Source organism: Bombina bombina, chromosome 5 (assembly GCF_027579735.1).
Source record: "Bombina bombina isolate aBomBom1 chromosome 5, aBomBom1.pri, whole genome shotgun sequence".
Lineage (NCBI taxonomy): Eukaryota > Metazoa > Chordata > Amphibia > Anura > Bombinatoridae > Bombina > Bombina bombina.
In genome coordinates, this window is record NC_069503.1 from 1,158,135,517 (window position 1) to 1,158,160,355 (window position 24,839).

Sequence of the window (24,839 nt, forward strand, 5' to 3'; positions counted from 1 at the left end):
CACACACTCTCATCTCCCGTCTCACAATCACACACACTCTCTCTCCCGTCTCACAATCACACACAATCTCTCTCCCGTCTCACAATCACACACACTCTCTCTCCCGTCTCACAATCACACACACTCTCTCTCTCCCGTCTCACAATCACACACACTCTCTCTCTCCCATCTCACAATCACACAAACTCTCTCTCCCGTTTCACAATCACACACACTCTCTCTCCCGTCTCACAATCACACACACTCTCTCCCCCGTCTCACAATCACACACATTCTCTCTCCCGTCTCACAATCACACACTCTCTCTCTCCCGTCTCACAATCACACACTCTCTCTCTCCCGTCTCACAATCACGCACACTCTCTCTCTCCCGTCTCACAATCACACACACTCTCTCTCCCGTCTCACAATCACACACATTCTCTCCCGTCTCACAATCACACACATTCTCTCCCCCGTCTCACAATCACACACACTCTCTCTCTCCTGTCTCACAATCACACACATTCTCTCTCCTGTCTCACAATCACACACATTCTCTCTCCCGTCTCACAATCACACACACTCTCTCTCTCCCGTCTCACAATCACACACACTCTCTCTCTCCCGTCTCACAATCACACACATTCTCTCTCCCGTCTCACAATCACACACATTCTCTCTCCCGTGTCACAATCACACACACTCTCTCTCTCCCGTCTCACAATCACACACATTCTCTCTCCCGTCTCAGAATCACACACATTCTCTCTCCCGTCTCACAATCACACACACTCTCTCTCCCGTCTCACAATCACACACATTCTCTCTCCCGTCTCACAATCGCACACATTCTCTCTCACAATCACACACATTCTCTCTCCCGTCTCACAATCACACTCTCTCTCCCGTCTCACAATCACACACATTCTCTCTCCCGTCTCACAATCACACACATTCTCTCTCCCGTCTCACAATCACACACATTCTCTCTCACAATCACACACACTCTCTCTCTCCCGTCTCACAATCACACACATTCTCTCTTCTGTCTCACAATCACACACATTCTCCCGTCTCACAATCACGCACATTCTCTCTCACAATCACACACTCTCTCTCTCTCTCCCGTCTCACAATCACACACAGTCTCTCTCTAGTCTCACAATCACACACATTCTCTCTCCCGTCTCACAATCACACACATTCTCTCTCCCGTCTCACAATCACACACACACTCTCTCTCTCCCGTCTCACAATCACACACATTCTCTCTCCCGTCTCACAATCACACACACTCTCTCTCTCCCGTCTCACAATCACACACACTCTCTCTCCCGTCTCACAATCACACACACTCTCTCTCCCGTCTCACAATCACACACACTCTCTCTCCTGTCTCACAATCACACACACTCTCTCTCCTGTCTCACAATCACACACATTCTCTCTCCCGTCTCACAATCACACACACTCTCTCCCGTCTCACAATCACACACTCTCTCTCTCTCCCGTCTCACAATCACACACATTCTCTCTCCCGTCTCACAATCACACACACTCTCTCTCCCGTCTCACAATCACACACATTCTCTCTCCCGTCTCACAATCACACACATTCTCTCTCCCGTCTCACAATCACACACACTCTCTCCCCTGTCTCACAATCACACACATTCTCTCTCCCGTCTCACAATCACACACACTCTCTCTCTCCCGTCTCACAATCACACACACTCTCTCTCTCTCCCGTCTCACAAACACACACACACACATTCTCTCTCACAATCACACACACTCTCTCTCCCGTCTCACAATCACCCACACTCTCTCTCCCGTCTCACAATCACACACACTCTCTCTCTCCCGTCTCACAATCACACACATTCTCTCTCCCGTCTCACAATCACACACACTCTCTCTCCTGTCTCACAATCACACAAACTCTCTTTCTCCCGTCTCACAATAACACACTCTCTCTCCCGTCTCACAATCACACACACTCTCTCTCCCGTCTCACAAACACATTCTCTCTCCCGTCTCACAATCACACACATTCTCTCTCCCGTCTCACAATCACACACAATCTCTCTCTCTCTCCCGTCTCACAATCACACACATTCTCTCTCCCGTCTCACAATCACACACATTCTCTCTCCCGTCTCACAATCACACACATTCTCTCTCCCGTCTCACAATCACACAAACTCTCTCTCCCGTCTCACAATCATACACATTCTCTCTCCCGTCTCACAATCACACACACTCGCTCTCTCTCTCCTGTCTCACAATCACACACACTCTCTCTCTCCCGTCTCACAATCACACACATTCTCTCTCCCGTCTCACAATCACACACATTCTCTCTCTCCCGTCTCACAATCACACACACTCTCTCTCCCGTCTCACAATCACACACTCTCTCTCTCTCCCGTCTCACAATCACACACATTCTCTCTCCCGTCTCACAATCACACACACTCTCTCTCCCGTCTCACAATCACACACATTCTCTCTCCCGTCTCACAATCAAACACACTCTCTCTCCCGTCTCACAATCACACACACTCTCTCTCTCCCATCTCACAATCACACAAACTCTCTCTCCCGTCTCACAATCACACACATTCTCTCTCCCGTCTCACAATCACACACACTCTCTCTCCCGTCTCACAATCACACACACTCTCTCTCCCGTCTCACAATCACACACATTCTCTCTCCCGTCTCACAATCACACACATTCTCTCTCACAATCACACACATTCTCTCTCCCGTCTCACAATCACACACACTCTCTCTCCCGTCTCACAATCACACACATTCTCTCTCCCGTCTCACAATCACACACATTCTCTCTCCCGTCTCACAATCACACACATTCTCTCTCCCGTCTCACAATCACACACACTCTCTCTCCCGTCTCACAATCACACACATTCTCTCTCCCGTCTCACAATCACACACATTCTCTCTCCCGTCTCACAATCACACACATTCTCTCTCCTGTCTCACAATCACACACATTCTCTCTCCCGTCTCACAATCACACACACTCTCTCTCCTGTCTCACAATCACACACACTCTCTCTCCTGTCTCACAATCACACACATTCTCTCTCACAATCACACACATTCTCTCTCCCGTCTCACAATCACACACATTCTCTCTCCCGTCTCACAATCACACACACTCTCTCTCCTGTCTCACAATCACACACATTCTTTCTCCCGTCTCACAATCACACACATTCTCTCTTCCGTCTCACAATCACACACATTCTCTCTCACAATCACACACATTCTCTCTCACAATCACACACATTCTCTCTCCCGTCTCACAATCACACACATTCTCTCTCACAATCACACACATTCTCTCTCCCGTCTCACAATCACACACATTCTCTCTCACAATCACACACATTCTCTCTCACAATCACACACATTCTCTCTCCCGTCTCACAATCACACACATTCTCTCCCGTCTCACAATCACACACATTCTCTCTCCCGTCTCACAATCACACACATTCTCTCTCCCGTCTCACAATCACACACATTCTCTCTCCCGTCTCACAATCACACACACTCTCTCTCCCGTCTCACAATCACACACACTCTCTCTCTCCCGTCTCACAATCACACACACTCTCTCTCCCCGTCTCACAATCACACACACTCTCTCTCCCGTCTCACAATCACACACACTCTCTCTCCCGTCTCACAATCACACACTCTCTCTCTCCCGTCTCACAATCACGCACACTCTCTCTCTCCCGTCTCACAATCACACACACTCTCTCTCTCCCGTCTCACAATCACACACATTCTCTCCCGTCTCACAATCACACACATTCTCTCCCCCGTCTCACAATCACACACACTCTCTCTCTCCTGTCTCACAATCACACACATTCTCTCTCCCGTCTCACAATCACACACATTCTCTCTCCCGTCTCACAATCACACACATTCTCTCTCCCGTCTCACAATCACACACACTCTCTCTCTCCTGTCTCACAATCACACACATTCTCTCTCCTGTCTCACAATCACACACATTCTCTCTCCCGTCTCACAATCACACACACTCTCTCTCCCGTCTCACAATCACACACACTCTCTCTCTCCCATCTCACAATCACACACATTCTCTCTCCCGTCTCACAATCACACACATTCTCTCTCCCGTGTCACAATCACACACACTCTCTCTCTCCCGTCTCACAATCACACACATTCTCTCTCGTGTCTCACAATCACACACATTCTCTCTCCCGTCTCACAATCACACACACTCTCTCTCCCGTCTCACAATCACACACATTCTCTCTCCCGTCTCACAATCACACACATTCTCTCTCACAATCACACACATTCTCTCTCCCGTCTCACAATCACACACATTCTCTCTCCCGTCTCACAATCACACACACACTCTCTCCCGTCTCACAATCACACACATTCTCTCTCCCGTCTCACAATCACACACATTCTCTCTCCCGTCTCACAATCACACACATTCTCTCTCCCGTCTCACAATCACACACATTCTCTCTCCCGTCTCACAATCGCACACATTCTCTCTCCCGTCTCACAATCACACACATTCTCTCTCCCGTCTCACAATCACACACATTCTCTCTCCCGTCTCACAATCACACACATTCTCTCTCCCGTCTCACAATCACACACATTCTCTCTCCCGTCTCACAATCGCACACATTCTCTCTCCCGTCTCACAATCACACACATTCTCTCTCCCGTCTCACAATCACACACATTCTCTCTCCCGTCTCACAATCACACACATTCTCTCTCCCGTCTCACAATCACACACACTCTCTCTCCCGTCTCACAATCACACACATTCTCTCTCCCGTCTCACAATCACACACACTCTCTCTCCCGTCTCACAATCACACACACTCTCTCTCTCCCATCTCACAATCACACAAACTCTCTCTCCCGTTTCACAATCACACACACTCTCTCTCCCGTCTCACAATCACACACATTCTCTCTCACAATCACACACATTCTCTCTCCCGTCTCACAATCACACACACTCTCTCTCCCGTCTCACAATCACACACATTCTCTCTCCCGTTTCACAATCACACACATTCTCTCTCCCGTTTCACAATCACACACATTCTCTGTCCCGTCTCACAATCACACACATTCTCTCTCCCGTCTCACAATCACACACACTCTCTCTCCTGTCTCACAATCACACACATTCTCTCTCCCGTCTCACAATCACACACACTCTCTCTCCTGTCTCACAATCACACACATTCTCTCTCACAATCACACACATTCTCTATCCCGTCTCACAATCACACACATTCTCTCTCCCGTCTCACAATCACACACACTCTCTCTCCTGTCTCACAATCACACACATTCTCTCTCCCGTCTCACAATCACACACATTCTCTCTCCCGTCTCACAATCACACACATTCTTTCTCCCGTCTCACAATCACACACATTCTCTCTTCCGTCTCACAATCACACACATTCTCTCTCACAATCACACACATTCTCTCTCACAATCACACACATTCTCTCTCCCGTCTCACAATCACACACATTCTCTCTCACAATCACACACATTCTCTCTCCCGTCTCACAATCACACACATTCTCTCTCACAATCACACACATTCTCTCTCACAATCACACACATTCTCTCTCCCGTCTCACAATCACACACATTCTCTCTCACAATCACACACATTCTCTCTCCTGTCTCACAATCACACACATTCTTTCTCCCGTCTCACAATCACACACATTCTCTCTCCCGTCTCACAATCACACACACTCTCTCTCCCGTCTCACAATCACGCACATTCTCTCTCTCCCGTCTCACAATCACACACACTCTCTCCCCCGTCTCACAATCACACACATTCTCTCTCCCGTCTCACAATCACACACTCTCTCTCTCCCGTCTCACAATCACACACTCTCTCTCTCCCGTCTCACAATCACGCACACTCTCTCTCTCCCGTCTCACAATCACACACACTCTCTCTCTCCCGTCTCACAATCACACACATTCTCTCCCGTCTCACAATCACACACATTCTCTCCCCCGTCTCACAATCACACACACTCTCTCTCTCCTGTCTCACAATCACACACATTCTCTCTCCTGTCTCACAATCACACACATTCTCTCTCCCGTCTCACAATCACACACACTCTCTCCCGTCTCACAATCACACACACTCTCTCTCTCCCGTCTCACAATCACACACATTCTCTCTCCCGTCTCACAATCACACACATTCTCTCTCCCGTGTCACAATCACACACACTCTCTCTCTCCCGTCTCACAATCACACACATTCTCTCTCCCGTCTCAGAATCACACACATTCTCTCTCCCGTCTCACAATCACACACACTCTCTCTCCCGTCTCACAATCACACACATTCTCTCTCCCGTCTCACAATCGCACACATTCTCTCTCACAATCACACACATTCTCTCTCCCGTCTCACAATCACACTCTCTCTCCCGTCTCACAATCACACACATTCTCTCTCCCGTCTCACAATCACACACATTCTCTCTCCCGTCTCACAATCACACACATTCTCTCTCACAATCACACACACTCTCTCTCTCCCGTCTCACAATCACACACATTCTCTCTTCTGTCTCACAATCACACACATTCTCTCTCCCGTCTCACAATCACGCACATTCTCTCTCACAATCACACACTCTCTCTCTCTCTCTCTCCCGTCTCACAATCACACACATTCTCTCTCCCGTCTCACAATCACACACATTCTCTCTCCCGTCTCACAATCACACACATTCTCTCTCCTGTGTCACAATCACACACACTCTCTCTCTCCCGTCTCACAATCACACACATTCTCTCTCCCGTCTCACAATCACACACACTCTCTCTCTCCCGTCTCACAATCACACACATTCTCTCTCCCGTCTCACAATCACACACACTCTCTCTCCCGTCTCACAATCACACACACTCTCTCCCGTCTCACAATCACACACATTCTCTCTCCCGTCTCACAATCACACACATTCTCTCTCCCGTGTCACAATCACACACACTCTCTCTCTCCCGTCTCACAATCACACACATTCTCTCTCCCGTCTCACAATCACACACACTCTCTCTCTCCCGTCTCACAATCACACACATTCTCTCTCCCGTCTCACAATCACACACACTCTCTGTCCCGTCTCACAATCACACACACTCTCTCCCCCGTCTCACAATCACACACTCTCTCTCTCCCGTCTCACAATCACACACTCTCTCTCTCCCGTCTCACAATCACACACTCTCTCTCTCCCGTCTCACAATCACACACTCTCTCTCTCCCGTCTCACAATCACACACATTCTCTCTCCCGTCTCACAATCACACACACTCCCCCGTCTCACAATCACACACATTCTCTCTCCCCTCTCACAATCACACACATTCTCTCTCCCGTCTCACAATCACACACACTCTCTCCCCCGTCTCACAATCACACACACTCTCTCTACCGTCTCACAATCACACACACTCTCTCTCCCGTCTCACAATCACACACAATCTCTCTCCCGTCTCACAATCACACACACTCTCTCTCCCGTCTCACAATCACACACACTCTCTCTCTCCCGTCTCACAATCACACACACTCTCTCTCTCCCGTCTCACAATCACACACATTCTCTCTCCCGTCTCACAATCACACACATTCTCTCTCCCGTCTCACAATCACACACACACATTTTCTCCCCCCTCTCATACACACAGCCTCTTTTCCCTCTGTATGTCTCTTACACACACATTCTCCCCCTCTGTCTTACACACACGCTCTCTCTCTCCTATTCTGCCTCACACACACACACTCTCCTTTTATATCTCACACACAAACTGCCTCTCCCCCCCCCTGTCTCATCTCTGTCTGTCTCACACACACAGACGCTCTCTCACCCCTCTATCTCTCTCACACACACTCTCCCGTCTATCTTACACATAAACTCATAACCACCGCCCCCTCTGTCTTGCATAAAAACCTTCTCCCCCTTTGTTTCACACACATATATGTGCACTCACACATTTTCTCGCTCATATATACACTCTGCATACCACGTGTCTCTTATTTCCTGTAGATTTTCCCTTCTTTTATACTAAAGTTAAACTTTCCCTTTTTAGGTTTTGCACCAGATCACAAGGATGAGTTAGTGGAGAAGTTGCAGACACTTAAACCTGCACTTGAAAACCCCGACTCCAGCGTCCTTTTCAACACCTGCTTTAACATTGCTATGGTGAGTGTGTGACTTGTCAGATTTTCTGATGCCAGATGGGAAATACACTCATTACATAGGAAATACACTCATTACATAGGAAATATACTCATTACATAAGAAATATACTCATTACATAGGAAATACACTCATTACATAGGAAATATACTCATTACATAAGAAATATACTCATTACATAAGAAATATATTCATTACATAAGAAATATACTCATTACATAAGAAATATACTCATTACATAGGAAATATACTCATTACCTAGGAAATATACTCATTACATAGGCAATATATTCATTACATAGGAAATATACTCATTACATAGGAAATATACTCATTACATAGGAAATATACTCATTACATGGGAAATATACTCATTACATAGGAAATATACTCATTACTGTACATAGGAAATATACTCATTACATAGGAAATATACTCATTACATAGGAAATATACTCATTACATAGGAAATATACTCATTACATAGGAAATACACTCATTACATAGGAAATACACTCATTACATAGGCAATATATTCATTACATAGGAAATATACTCATTACATGGGAAATATACTCATTACATAGGAAATATACTCATTACATGGGAAATATACTCATTACATAGGAAATATACTCATTACTGTACATAGGAAATATACTCATTACATAGGAAATATACTCATTACATAGGAAATATACTCATTACATAGGAAATATACTCATTACATAGGAAATATACTCATTACATAGGAAATATACTCATTACATAGGAAATATACTCATTACATAGGAAATATACTCATTACATAGGAAATATACTCATTACATAGGAAATATACTCATTACATAGGAAATACACTCATTACATAGGAAATATACTCATTACATAGGAAATATACTCATTACATAGGAAATACACTCATTACATAGGAAATATACTCATTACATAGGAAATATACTCATTACATAGGAAATACACTCATTACATAGGAAATATACTCATTACATAGGAAATACACTCATTACATAGGAAATATACTCATTACATAGGAAATACACTCATTACATAGGAAATATACTCATTACATAGGCAATATATTCATTACATAGGAAATATACTCATTACATAGGAAATATACTCATTACATAGGAAATATACTCATTACATGGGAAATATACTCATTACATAGGAAATATACTCATTACTGTACATAGGAAATATACTCATTACATAGGAAATATACTCATTACATAGGAAATATACTCATTACATAGGAAATATACTCATTACATAGGAAATACACTCATTACATAGGAAATATACTCATTACATAGGAAATATACTCATTACATAGGAAATATACTCATTACATAGGAAATATACTCATTACATAAGAAATATACTCATTACATAGGAAATATACTCATTACATAATAAATATACTCATTACATAAGAAATATATTCATTACATAGGAAATATACTCATTACATAGGAAATACACTCATTACATAGGAAATATACTCATTACATAAGAAATATACTCATTACATAAGAAATATACTCATTACATAAGAAATATACTCATTACATAAGAAATATACCCATTACATAGGAAATATACTCATTACCTAGGAAATATACTCATTACATAGGCAATATATTCATTACATAGGAAATATACTCATTACATAGGCAATATATTCATTACATAGGAAATACACTCATTACATAGGAAATATACTCATTACATAGGAAATATACTCATTACATAGGAAATACACTCATTACATAGGCAATATACTCATTACATAGGAAATATACTCATTACTGTACATAGGAAATATACTCATTACATAGGAAATATACTCATTACATAGGAAATATACTCATTACATAGGAAATATACTCATTACTGTACATAGGAAATATACTCATTACATAGGAAATATACTCATTACATAGGAAATACACTTACTACATGGGAAATATACTCATTACATGGGAAATACACTCACTACATGAGAAATACACTCACTACATGAGAAATACACTTACTGCATGAGAAATACACTCACTACATGAGAAATACACTCACTGCATGAGAAATACACTCACTGCATGAGAAATACACTCACTGCATGATAAATACACTCACTACATGAGAAATACACTCACTACATGAGAAATACACTCACTGCATGAGAAATACACTCACTACATGAGAAATACACTTACTGCATGAGAAATACACTCACTACATGAGAAATACACTCACTACATGAGAAATACACTCACTACATGAGAAATACACTCACTACATGAGAAATACACTCACTGCATGAGAAATACACTCACTGCATGAGAAATACACTCACTACATGAGAAATACACTCACTGCATGAGAAATACACTCACTGCATGAGAAATACACTCACTGCATGAGAAATACACTTACTACATGAGAAATACACTCACTACATGAGAAATACACTCACTGCATGAGAAATACACTCACTGCATGAGAAATACACTCACTGCATGAGAAATACACTCACTACATGAGAAATACACTCACTACATGAGAAATACACTCACTGCATGAGAAATACACTCACTACATAAGAAATACACTCACTACATGAGAAATAAACTCACTACATGAGAAATACACTCACTACATGAGAAATACACTCACTACATGAGAAATACACTCACTGCATGAGAAATACACTCACTGCATGATAAATACACTCACTGCATGATAAATACACTCACTACATGAGAAATACACTCACTGCATGAGAAATACACTCACTGCATGAGAAATACACTCACTGCATGAGAAATACACTCACTACATGAGAAATACACTCACTACATGAGAAATACACTCACTACATGAGAAATACACTCACTACATGAGAAATACACTTACTGCATGAGAAATACACTCACTGCATGATAAATACACTCACTGCATGATAAATACACTCACTACATGAGAAATACACTCACTGCATGATAAATACACTCACTACATGAGAAATACACTCACTGCATGAGAAATACACTCACTACATGAGAAATACACTCACTACATGAGAAATACACTCACTGCATGAGAAATACACTCACTACATGAGAAATACCCTCACTACATGAGAAATACACTCACTATGTATGCAAGAGTGTTAGTGTATTTGTGTGAGAGAGTGAGAGTATGTGTGTGTTAGTATGTGAGAGTGTTAGTGTCTTTGTGTGTGTTAGTATGTGAGAGTGTTAGTGCCTTTGTGTGAGAGAGTGAGAATATGTGTGTGTTAGTCTGTGAGAGTGTTAGTGTATTTGTGTGAGAGAGTGTTAGTGTCTTTGTGTGAGAGAGTGAGAGTATGTGTGTGTTAGTATGTGAGAGTGTTAGTGCCTTTGTGTGAGAGAGTGAGAATATGTGTGTGTTAGTCTGTGAGAGTGTTAGTGTATTTGTGTGAGAGAGTGTTAGTGTCTTTGTGTGAGAGAGTAAGAGTATGTGTGTGTTAGTATGTGAGAGTGTTAGTGTATTTCTGTGAGAGAGTGTTAGTGTCTTTGTGTGAGAGAGTGAGAGTATGTGTGTGTTAGTATGTGAGAGTGTTAGTGTCTTTGTGTGAGAGAGTGAGAGTGTGTGTTAGTATGTGAGAGTGTTAGTGTATTTGTGTGAGAGAGAGTAAGAGTATGTGTGTTAGTATGTGAGTGTTAGTGTCTGTGTGAGAAAGTGAGAGTATGTGTGTTAGTGTCTTTGTGTGAGAGTATGTGTGTGTGTTAGTATGTGAGAGTGTTAGTGTATTTGTGAGAGAGAGTGAGAGTATGTGTGTGCTAGTATGTGAGAGTGTTAGTGGCTTTGTGTGAGAGAGAGTGAGAGTATGTGTGTGTTAGTATGTGAGAGTGTTAGTGTCTTTGTGTGAGAGAGTGAGAGTATGTGTGTGTTAGTATGTGAGAGTGTTAGTGTCTTTCTGTGAGAGAGTGAGAGCATGTGTGTGTTAGTATGTGAGAGTGTTAGTGGCTTTGTGTGAGAGAGAGTGAGAGTATGTGTGTGTTAGTATGTGAGTGTTATTGTCTTTGTGTGAGAGAGTGAGAGTATGTGTGTGTTAGTATGTGAGAGTGTTAGTGTCTTTGTGTAAGAGAGTGAGAGTATGTGTTTTAGTATGTGAGAGTGTTAGTGTCTTTGTGTGAGAGAGTGAGAGTATGTATGTTAGTGTGAGAGAGTGAGAGTATGTGTGTGTTAGTATGTGAGGGTGTTAGTGTCTTTCTGTGAGAGAGTGAGAGTATGTGTGTGTTAGTATGTGAGAGTGTTAGTGTCTTTCTGTGAGAGAGTGAGAGTGTGTGTTAGTATGTGAGAGAGTTAGTGTCTTTGTGTGAGAGAGTGAGAGTATGTATGTTAGTGTGAGAGTATGTGTGTGTTAGTATGTGAGGGTGTTAGTGTATTTCTGTGAGAGAGTGAGAATATGTGTGTGTTAGTATGTGAGAGTGTTAGTGTCTTTCTGTGAGAGAGTGAGAGTGTGTGTTAGTATGTGAGAGTGTTAGTGTCTTTCTGTGAGAGAGTGAGAGTGTGTGTTAGTATGTGAGAGTGTTAGTGTCTTTCTTTGAGAGAGTGAGAATATGTGTGTGTTAGTATGTGAGAGTGTTAGTGTCTTTGTGTGAGAGAGTGAGAGTATGTGTGTGCTAGTATGTGAGAGTGTTAGTGTCTTTGTGTGAGAGAGTGAGAGTATGTGTGTGATAGTATGTGAGAGTGTTAGTGTCTTTCTGTGAGAGATTGAGAGTATTTGAGAGTGTTAGTGTCTTTCTGTGAGAGAGTGTGTGTTAGTATGTGAGAGTGTTAGTGTCTTTCTTTGAGAGAGTGAGAGTATGTGTGTGTTAGTATGTGAGAGTGTTAGTGTCTTTCTGTGAGAGAGTGAGAGTGTGTGTTAGTATGTGAGAGTGTTAGTGTCTTTCTTTGAGAGAGTGAGAGTATGTGTGTGTTAGTATGTGAGAGTGTTAGTGTCTTTCTGTGAGAAAGTGAGAGTGTGTGTTAGTATGTGAGAGTGTTAGTGTCTTTCTTTGAGAGAGTGAGAGTATGTGTGTGTTAGTATGTGAGAGTGTTAGTGTCTTTGTGTAAGAGAGTGAGAGTATGTGTTTTAGTATGTGAGAGTGTTAGTGTCTTTGTGTGAGAGAGTGAGAGTATGTATGTTAGTGTGAGAGAGAGTATGTGTGTGTTAGTATGTGAGGGTGTTAGTGTCTTTCTGTGAGAGAGTGAGAGTATGTGTGTGTTAGTATGTGAGAGTGTTAGTGTCTTTCTTTGAGAGAGTGAGAGTATGTGTGTGTTAGTATGTGAGAGTGTTAGTGTCTTTCTGTGAGAGAGTGAGATTATGGCCCCTAGTTATCAAGCCGTCAACCTCAAATACGCTGGAATTCCGCAGCGTATTTGTGGCGAAGCTGATTCGCCTTAGTTATCAAGCCCTTTACACCGGCAAAAGTAGAATTTTGTGATGTAAGCTTTGATCCGCCGGACTTGGTCCGACACATATCGATTCTTACGTCACTACAGATGTTCTGCACACAAGTACGGCACTATCTGACTACTTTTGCTAGTTATCAAAAAACTAGCAGGTACGCTCGGCACTTTTCCGGCCCAGCATACCTGGTTTTCAAACCGCCGCCCTGGAGGCGGCAGATCCCATAGGAATCAATGGGAGTCTGACCATAGCGAAAGTTCATGTTCGCTGCTGCCCGACATCCCATTGATTCCTATGGGAGCTGTCTACACCTAACACCCTAACATGTACCCCGAGTCTAAACACCCCTAATCTGCCCCCCCTACACCGCCGCAACTAAATAAATGTATTACCCCCTAAACCGCCGCTCCCGGAGCCCACCGCCACTATAATAAATATGTTAACCCCTAAACCGCCGCTCCCGGTCCCCGCCGCAACTATAATATATGTATTAACCCCTAAACCACTGCTCCCAGACCCCGCCGCCACCTACATAATGCCTATTAACCCCTATCCTGCCCCCCCTACACCGTCGCCACCTACATAATACCTATTAACCCCTATCCTGCCCCCCCCACACCGTCGCCACCTATAATAAAGTTATCAACCCCTATCCTGCGGATCCTCGACCTCGCCGCAACTAAATAAATAGTTTAACCCCTAAACCGCCGCTCCCGGACCCCGCCGCAACCTATATTAAACTTATTAACCCCTAATCTGTCCCCCCCTACACCGTCGCCACCTATAATACATTTATTAACCCCTATCCTGCCCCCCCCCCCCCACACACCCACTTTAATAAAATTATTAACCCCTAAACCTAAGTCTAACACTAACCCTAACACCCCCCTAACTTAAATATTAATTAAATAAATCTAAATAATATTTCTCTTATTAACTAGATTAATCCTATTTAAAACTAAATACTTACCTTTAAAATAAACCCTAAGATAGCTACAATATAAATAATAATTATATTGTAGCTATCTTAGGATTTATTTTTATTTTACATGCAACTTTCAGTTTATTTTAACTAGGTACAATAGCTATTAAATAGTTATTAACTATTTAATAGCTACCTAGTTAAAATAAAGAGAAATATACCTGTAAAATAAAAACTAACCTAAGTTACAATTACACCTAACACTACACTATACTTTTTTATTATAGTTATTCCTATTTAAAACTAAATACTTACCTGTAAAATAAACCCTAAAATAACTACAATGTAATTAATAATTACATTGTAGCTATTTTAGGATTTATATTTATTTTACAGGTAACTTTGTATTTATTTTAGCTAGTTAGAATAGTTATTAAATAGTTATTAACTATTTAATAACTACCTAGCTAAAAGAAATACAAAATTACCTGTAAAATAAATCTTAACCTAAGTTACAATTAAACCTAACACTACACTATCATTAAATTAATTAAATAAATTAGCTGCAAATAACTACAATTAAATTAAATTAAATAAACTAACTAAAGTACAAAAAATAAAAAAAATAAGTTACAAACATTTCAGAAATATTACAACAATTTTAAGCTACTTACACCTAATCTAAGCCCCCTAATAAAATAACAAAGCCCCCCAAAATAAAAAAATTCCCTACCCTATTCTACATTAAAAAGTTACCAGCTCTATTACCTTACCAGCCCTTAAAAGGGCCTTTCTTTCATGTAATTAGCAAGAGTCCATGAGCTAGTGACGTATGGGATATACATTCCTACCAGGAGGGGCAAAGTTTCCCAAACCTCAAAATGCCTATAAATACACCCCTCACCACACCCACAAATCAGTTTTACAAACTTTGCCTCCTATGGAGGTGGTGAAGTAAGTTTGTGCTAGATTCTACGTTGATATGCGCTCCGCAGCAGGTTGGAGCCCGGTTTTCCTCTCAGCGTGCAGTGAATGTCAGAGGGATGTGAGGAGAGTATTGCCTATTTGAATTCAATGATCTACTTCTACGGGGTCTATTTCATAGGTTCTCTGTTATCGGTCGTAGAGATTCATCTCTTACCTCCCTTTTCAGATCGACGATATACTCTTATATATACCATTACCTCTACTGATTTTCGTTTCAGTACTGGTTTGGCTTTCTACTATATGTAGATGAGTGTCCTGGGGTAAGCAAGTCTTATTTTCTGTGACACTCTAAGCTATGGTTGGGCACTTTTTTATAAAGTTCTAAATATATGTATTCAAACATTTATTTGCCTTGACTCAGGATGTTCAACGTTCCTTATTTCAGACAGTCAGTTTCATATTTGGGATAATGCATATGATTAAATCAATTTTTTCTTACCTTAAAATTTGACTTTTTTCCCTGTGGGCTGTTAGGCTCGCGGGGGCTGAAAATGCTTTATTTTATTGCGTCATTCTTGGCGCGGACTTTTTTGGCGCAAATTTTTTTTTCTGTTTCCGGCGTCATACGTGTCGCCGGAAGTTGCGTCATTTTTGACGTTTTGTTGCGCCAAAAGTGTCGGCGTTCCGGATGTGGCGTCATTTTTGGCGCCAAAAGCATTTAGGCGCCAAATAATGTGGGCGTCTTTTTTGGCGCTAAAAAAATATGGGCGTCACTATTGTCTCCACATTATTTAAGTCTCATTATTTATTGCTTCTGGTTACTAGAAGCTTGTTTTCTGGCATTTTTTCCCATTCCTGAAACTGTCATTTAAGGAATTTGATCAATTTTGCTTTATATGTTGTTTTTTCTATTACATATTGCAAGATGTCCCACGTTGACACTGAGTCAGAAGATACTTCTGGAAAATCGCTGCCTGGTGCTGGATCTACCAAAGTTAAGTGTATCTGCTGTAAACTTGTGGTATCTGTTCCTCCAGCTGTTGTTTGTACTGAATGTCATGACAAACTTGTTAATGCAGATAATATTTCCTTTAGCAATGTTACATTACCTGTTGCTGTTCCGTCAACATCTAATACTCAGAGTGTTCCTGATAACATAAGAGATTTTGTTTCTAAATCCATTAAGAAGGCTATGTCTGTTATTCCTCCTTCTAGTAAACGTAAAAAGTCTTTTAAAACTTCTCATTTTTCAGATGAATTTTTAAATGAACATCATCATTCTGATTCTGATAATGGTTCTTCTGGTTCAGAGGATTCTGTCTCAGAGGTTGATACTGATAAATCTTCATATTTATTTAAAATGGAATTTATTCGTTCTTTACTTAAAGAAGTCTTAATTGCATTAGAAATAGAGGATTCTGGTCCTCTTGATACTAAATCTAAACGTTTAAATAAGGTTTTTAAATCTCCTGTAGTTATTCCAGAAGTTTTTCCTGTCCCTGATGCTATTTCTGAAGTAATTTCCAGGGAATTGAATAATATGGGTAATTCATTTACTCCTTCAAAACGTTTTAAGCAATTTTATCCTGTGCCATCTGACAGATTAGAGTTTTGGTACAAAATCCCTAAGGTTGATGGGGCTGTCTCTACTCTTGCTAAGCGTACTACTATTCCTACGGCAGATAGTACTTCCTTTAAGGATCCTTTAGATAGGAAAATTGAATCCTTTCTAAGAAAAGCTTACTTGTGTTCAGGTAATCTTCTTAGACCTGCTATATCTTTAGCAGATGTTGCTGCAGCTTCAACTTTTTGGTTAGAAGCTTTAGCGCAACAAGTAACAGATCATAATTCTCATAGCATTATTAATCTTCTTCAACATGCTAATAATTTTATTTGTGATGCCATCTTTGATATCATTAGAGTTGATGTCAGGTATATGTCTCTAGCTATTTTAGCTAGAAGAGCTTTATGGCTTAAAACTTGGAATGCTATGTCTTCTAAGTCTACTTTGCTTTCCCTTTCTTTCCAGGGTAATCAATTATTTGGTTCTCAGTTGGATTCTATTATCTCAACTGTTACTGGAGGGAAAGGAACTTTTTTACCACAGGATAAAAAATCTAAAGGTAAATTTAGGTCTAATAATCTTTTTCGTTCCTTTCGTCACAATAAGGAACAAAAGCCTGATCCTTCATCCTCAGGAGCGGTATCAGTTTGGAAACCATCTCCAGTCTGGAATAAATCCAAGCCTTTTAGAAAACCAAAGCCAGCTCCTAAGTCCACATGAAGGTGCGGCCCTCATTCCAGCTCAGCTGGTAGGGGGCAGATTACGTTTTTTCAAAGAAATTTGGATCAATTCCATTCACAATCTTTGGATTCAGAACATTGTTTCAGAAGGGTACAGAATTGGCTTCAAGATAAGGCCTCCTGCAAAGAGATTTTTTCTTTCCCGTGCTCCAGTAAACCCAGCGAAGGCTCGAGCATTTCTGAAATGTGTTTCAGATCTAGAGTTGGCTGAAACAAGTAATTATTCTGGAACAGGGGCTGGGGTTTTATTCAAATCTCTTCATTGTACCAAAGAAGGAGAATTCCTTCAGACCAGTTCTGGATCTAAAAATATTGAATCGTTATGTAAGGATACCAACATTCAAAATGGTAACTGTAAGGACTATCCTGCCTTTTGTTTAGCAAGGGCATTATATGTCCACAATAGATTTACAGGATGCATATCTGCATATTCCGATTCATCCAGATCACTATCAGTGTCATGATTCCTCCGTTCATCGCCGTCTCGCCGCGGCTCCCGGATCTCTTCTGGGTTCTTACGTCACGTTGCTAGGCAACGTGACGCATTCTCAAGACATCTCCTCTGGCGTACCGGCCCTCTCTCAGCCTTTAAATCTCGGCGGGAGATTTACTCGGGGCCCGTTTGTTCTCTTTTGCCGGACCTTGTCTATGTGAGTACTAATCTTTTGGATCCTGACCCTATCCTTCCTGACTTAGTTTTGCCTGTACCTCAAATGCCGTTTTGGAGATACTTGTCCCTAGCCTGTCGGTAGTCCTGTGCTATTTGTTTTAAAGTTTAACCTCTTGCCTTCAAGTCTTTGTTTGCTGTCAAACCTGCTTAAAAGGACATTACCATTTGTTTGCTGTCAAACCTGCTTAAAAAGGACATTACCATTTGTTTGCTGACACCTGCTTAAAGGGACATTATCTTTGTTTGCTTTAATCCTGCTAAAAAGGACATTATCATTTGTTTGCTGACAAACCTGCTTAAAAGGACATTAACATTTGTTTGCTGACACCTGCTTAAAGGGACATTATCTTTGTTTGCTTTAATCCTGCTAAAAAGGACATTATCATTTGTTTGCTGACAAACCTGCTTAAAAGGACATTAACATTTGTTTGCTGACACCTGCTTAAAGGGACATTATCTTTGTTTGCTTTAATCCTGCTAAAAAGGACATTATCATTTGTTTGCTGACAAACCTGCTTAAAAAGACATTTACATTTGTTTGCTACAACCTGCTTAAAGGGACTTTATCTTTGTTTGCTTTAATCCTGCTAAAAAGGACATTATCATTTGTTTGCTGACTACCTGCTTAAAGGGACATTCTTTGTTTGTTGCAAACCTGCAAGAAAGAAACATTATCATTTGTTCGCTGATAACCTGCTTAAAGGGACATAATCTTTGTTTGTTTCTATTTCCCTGAGAAAGGAACGCTATCTCCTGTAAATCAATTCAGTCCTCAAGAAGATATACTGAGTTACTAATTATTTTGGGAAGGTCTTATATCCTGCTTATTTTGTTTCCTGAGTGGGTCACGTCCTGGATATTTCTCAGTGTGCCAGCGTGTGTTTTAATATTCACGCTAGCAGTTGGGTTAAATCCTGGACTGACTAAATACGGCTGACAATCAGTTTCTGAGATTCTCTTTCCTAGACAAGCATTACCAGTTTGTGGCTCTACCGTTTGGCCTAGCAACAGCTCCAAGAATTTTTACGAAGGTTCTCGGTGCCCTTCTGTCTGTAATCAGAGAACAGGGTATTGTGGTATTTCCTTATTTGGACGATATCTTGGTACTTGCTCAGTCTTCACATTTAGCAGAATCTCATACGAATCAACTTGTGTTGTTTCTTCAAGATCATGGTTGGAGGATCAATTTACCAAAAAGTTAATTGATTCCTCAGACAAAGGTAACCTTTTTAGGTTTCCAGATAGATTGTGTCCATGACTCTGTCTTTGACAGACAAGAGACGTCTGAAATTGATATCAGCTTGTCGAAACCTTCAGTCACAATCATTCCCTTCGGTAGCCTTATGCATGGAAATTCTAGGTCTTATTACTGCTGCATCGGACGCGATCCCCTTTGCTCGTTTTCACATGCGACCTCTTCAGCTCTGTATGCTGAACCAGTGGTGCAGGGATTACACAAAGATATCTCAATTAATATCTTTAAAACCGATTGTACGACACTCTCTGACGTGGTGGACAGATCACCATCGTTTAGTTCAGGGGGCTTCTTTTGTTCTTTCGACCTGGACTGTAATTTCAACAGATGCAAGTCTTACAGGTTGGGGAGCTGTGTGGGGGTCTCTGACAGCACAAGGGGTTTGGGAATCTCAGGAGGTGAGATTACCGATCAATATTTTGGAACTCCGTGCAATTTTCAGAGCTCTTCAGTCATGGCCTCTTCTAAAGAGAGAATCGTTCATTTGTTTTCAGACAGACAATGTCACAACTGTGGCATACATCAATCATCAAGGAGGGACTCACAGTCCTCTGGCTATGAAAGAAGTTTCTCGAATTCTGGTATGGGCGGAATCCAGCTCCTGTCTAGTTTCTGCGGTTCATATCCCAGGTATAGACAATTGGGAAGCGGATTATCTCAGTCGCCAAACGTTACATCCGGGCGAATGGTCTCTTCACCCAGAGGTTTTTCTTCAGATTGTTCAAATGTGGGGACTTCCAGAAATAGATCTGATGGCCTCTCATCTAAACAAGAAACTTCCCAGGTATCTGTCCAGATCCAGGGATCCTCGAGCGGAAGCAGTGGATGCATTGTCACTTCCTTGGAAGTATCATCCTGCCTATATCTTTCCGCCTCTAGTTCTTCTTCCAAGAGTAATCTCCAAGATTCTGAAGGAATGCTCGTTTGTTCTGCTGGTAGCTCCAGCATGGCCTCACAGGTTTTGGTATGCGGATCTTGTCCGGATGGCCTCTTGCCAACCGTGGACTCTTCCGTTAAGACCAGACCTTCTGTCGGAAAGGTCCTTTTTTTCCATCAGGATCTCAAATCCTTAAATTTAAAGGTATGGAGATTGAACGCTTGATTCTTAGTCAAAGAGGTTTCTCTGACTCTGTGATTAATACTATGTTACAGGCTCGTAAATCCGTATCTAGGGAGATATATTATAGAGTCTGGAAGACTTATATTTCTTGGAGTCTTTCTCATCATTTTTCCTGGCATTCTTTTAGAATTCCGAGAATTTTACAGTTTCTTCAGGATGGTTTGGATAAAGGTTTGTCTACAAGTTCCTTGAAAGGACAAATCTCTGCTCTTTCTGTTCTTTTTCACAGAAAGATTGCTAATCTTCCTGATATTCATTGTTTTGTACAAGCTTTGGTTCGTATAAAACCTGTCATTAAGTCAATTTCTCCTCCTTGGAGTTTGAATTTGGTTCTGGGGGCTCTTCAAACTCCTCCGTTTGAACCTATGCATTCATTGGACATTAAATTACTTTCTTGGAAAGTTTTGTTCCTTTTGGCCATCTCTTCTGCCAGAAGAGTTTCTGAATTATCTGCTCTTTCTTGTGAGTCTCCTTTTCTGATTTTTCACCAGGATAAGGCGGTGTTGCGAACTTCTTTTAAATTTTTACCTAAGGTTGTGAATTCTAACAACATTAGTAGAGGAATTGTGGTTCCTTCATTATGTCCTAATCCTAAGAATTCTAAGGAGAAATCATTGCATTCTTTGGATGTAGTTAGAGCTTTGAAATATTATGTTGAAGCTACTAAGAATTTCCGAAAGACTTCTAGTCTATTTGTTATCTTTTCCGGTTCTAGGAAAGGTCAGAAGGCTTCTGCCATTTCTTTGGCATCTTGGTTGAAATCTTTAATTCATCATGCTTATGTCGAGTCGGGTAAAACTCAGCCTCAAAGGATTACAGCTCATTCTACTAGGTCAGTTTCTACTTCCTGGGCGTTTAGGAATGAAGCTTCGGTTGATCAGATTTGCAAAGCAGCAACTTGGTCTTCTTTGCATACTTTTACTAAATTCTACCATTTTGATGTGTTTTCTTCTTTTTAAGCTGTTTTTGGTAGAAAAGTACTTTAGGCAGCTGTTTCAGTTTGATTCTTCTGCTTATATTTTCAGTTTTTTTCTTTATAAGATTTAAACTTTATTTTTGGGTGTGGATTTTTTTCAGCGGAATTGGCTGTCTTTATTTTATCCCTCCCTCTCTAGTGACTCTTGCGTGGAAGATCCACATCTTGGGTAGTCATTATCCCATACGTCACTAGCTCATGGACTCTTGCTAATTACATGAAAGAAAACATAATTTATGTAAGAACTTACCTGATAAATTGATTTCTTTCATATTAGCAAGAGTCCATGAGGCCCACCCTTTTTTGTGGTGGTTATGATTTTTTTGTATAAAGCACAATTATTCCAATTCCTTATTTTTATGCTTCGCACTTTTTTCTTATCACCCCACTTCTTGGCTATTCGTTAAACTGATTTGTGGGTGTGGTGAGGGGTGTATTTATAGGCATTTTGAGGTTTGGGAAACTTTGCCCCTCCTGGTAGGAATGTATATCCCATACGTCACTAGCTCATGGACTCTTGCTAATATGAAATAAATGAATTTATCAGGTAAGTTCTTACATAAATTATGTTTTTGCGGGGCATGCCCCAAAGAAAACAGCTCTTTTGCCTGTAAAATAAAAATACAAACCCCCCCAACATTAAAACCCACCACCCACATACCCCTACTCTAACCCAAACCCCCCTTAAATAAACCTAACACTACCCCTCTGAAGATCATCCTACCTTTAGCCGTCTTCAGCCAGCCGACCCACCGATGGAACTGAAGAAGAGATCCGGAGCGGCAGAAGTCATCATCCAAGGGGCACTGAAGAAGTCTTCCATCCGATTGAAGTCATCATCCAAGGGGCGCTGAAGAGGTCTTCCATCCAATTGAAGTCTTCATCCAAGCGGCATCTTCAATCTTCATCCATCCGGAGCAGAGCCATCTTCAGACGAGCCGACGCGGAGCCATCCTCTTCTTCCCGACGACGAATGACGGTACCTTTAAGTGACGTCATCCAAGATGGCGTCCCTTCAATTCCGATTGGCTGATGGGATTCTATCAGCCAATCGGAATTAAGGTAGGAAAAATCGGAACAGCCAATAGAATGCAAGCTCAATCTGATTGGCTGATTGGATCAGCCAATCGGATTGAACTTCAATCTGATTGGCTAATTAAATCAGCCAATCAGATTTTTCCTACCTTAATTCCGATTGGCTGATAGAATCCTATCAGCCAATCGGAATTGAAGGGACGCCATCTTGGATGGCGTCACTTAAAGGTACCGTCATTCGTCGTTAGTCGTCGGGAAGAAGAGGATGGCTCCGCGTCGCCTCGTCTGAAGATGGCTCCGCTCCGCTCCGGATGGATGAAGATTGAAGACGCCGCTTGGATGAAGACTTCAATCGGATGGAAGACCTCTTCAGTGCCCCTTGGATGATGACTTCAATCGGATGGAAGACTTCTTCAGCGCCCCTTGGATGATGACTTCTGCCGCTCCCGATGTCTTCTTCTGTTCCATCGGTGGTCGGCTGGCTGAAGACGGCTAAAGGTAGGATGATCTTCAGGGGGGTAGTGTTAGGTTTATTTAAGGGGGGTTTGGGTTAGAGTAGGGGTATGTGGGTGGTGGGTTTTAATGTTGGGGGGGGGTTGTATTTTTATTTTACAGGCAAAAGAGCTGTTTTCTTTGGGGCATGCCCTGCAAAAGGCCCTTTTAAGGGCTGGTAAGGTAATAGAGCTGGTAACTTTTTAATGTAGAATAGGGTAGGGAATTTTTTTATTTTGGGGGGCTTTGTTATTTTATTAGGGGGCTTAGATTAGGTGTAAGTAGCTTAAAATTGTTGTAATATTTTTTAAATGTTTGTAACTTATTTTTTTTATTTTTTGTAACTTAGCTTTTTTATTTTTTGTACTTTAGTTAATTTAATTGAATTTAATTGTAGTTATTTGTAGGTAATTTATTTATTTAATTAATTTAATGATAGTGTAGTGTTAGGTTTAATTGTAACTTAGGTTAGGATTTATTTTACAGGTAATTTTGTATTTCTTTTAGCTAGGTAGTTATTAAATAGTTAACTATTTAATAACTATTCTAACTAGCTAAAATAAATACAAAGTTACCTGTAAAATAAATATAAATCCTAAAATAGCTACAATGTAATTATTAATTATATTGTAGCTATCTTAGGGTTTATTTTATAGGTAAGTATTTAGTTTTAAATAGGAATAATTTATTTAATTATAGTGTAGTGTTAGTTGTAATTGTAACTTAGGTTAGTTTTTATTTTATAGGTAAATTTCTCTTTATTTTAACTAGATAGCTATTAAATAGTTAATAACTATTTAATAGCTATTGTACCTAGTTAAAAAAAATTGAAAGTTGCCTGTAAAATAAAAATAAATCCTAAGATAGCTACAATATAATTATTATTTATATTGTAGCTATATTAGGGTTTATTTTAAAGGTAAGTATTTAGTTTTAAATAGGATTAATTTATTTAATAAGAGAAATATTATTTAGATTTATTTAATTAATATTTAAGTTAGGGTTAGTGTTAGACTTAGATTTAGGGGTTAATAATTTTATTATAGTGGCAGCGGTGTAGGGGGGGCAGGATAGGGGTTAATAAATTTATTATAGGTTGCGGCGGTATAGGGGGGGCAGGATAGGGGTTAATAAATTTTATTATAGGTGGCGACCGTGTAGGGGGGCAGATTAGGGGTTAATAAGTTTAATATAGGTTGCGGCGGGGTCCGGGAGCGGCGGTTTAGGGGTTAAACTATCTATTTAGTTGCGGCGAGGTCCGGGATCCGCAGGATAGGGGTTAATAACTTTATTATAGGTGGCGGCGGTATAGGGGGGGCAGGATAGGGGTTACTAGGTATAATGTAGGTGGCGGCGGTGTCCGGGAGCGGCGGTTTA

General features: G+C 41.1%; 1 protein-coding gene across 1 annotated transcript in view; it reads left to right on the plus strand.

The window, feature by feature from the left end:
* The window catches only part of MROH1 (maestro heat like repeat family member 1), a 1,587,326-nt gene that overhangs the window by 1,266,290 nt on the left and 296,197 nt on the right, over positions 1-24,839 (plus strand). The window contains exon 31 of the mRNA XM_053715983.1: positions 8,145-8,300. Coding sequence (XP_053571958.1) covers positions 8,145-8,300 — 156 coding nt within the window. The remainder of the gene's footprint in view (positions 1-8,144; positions 8,301-24,839) is intronic.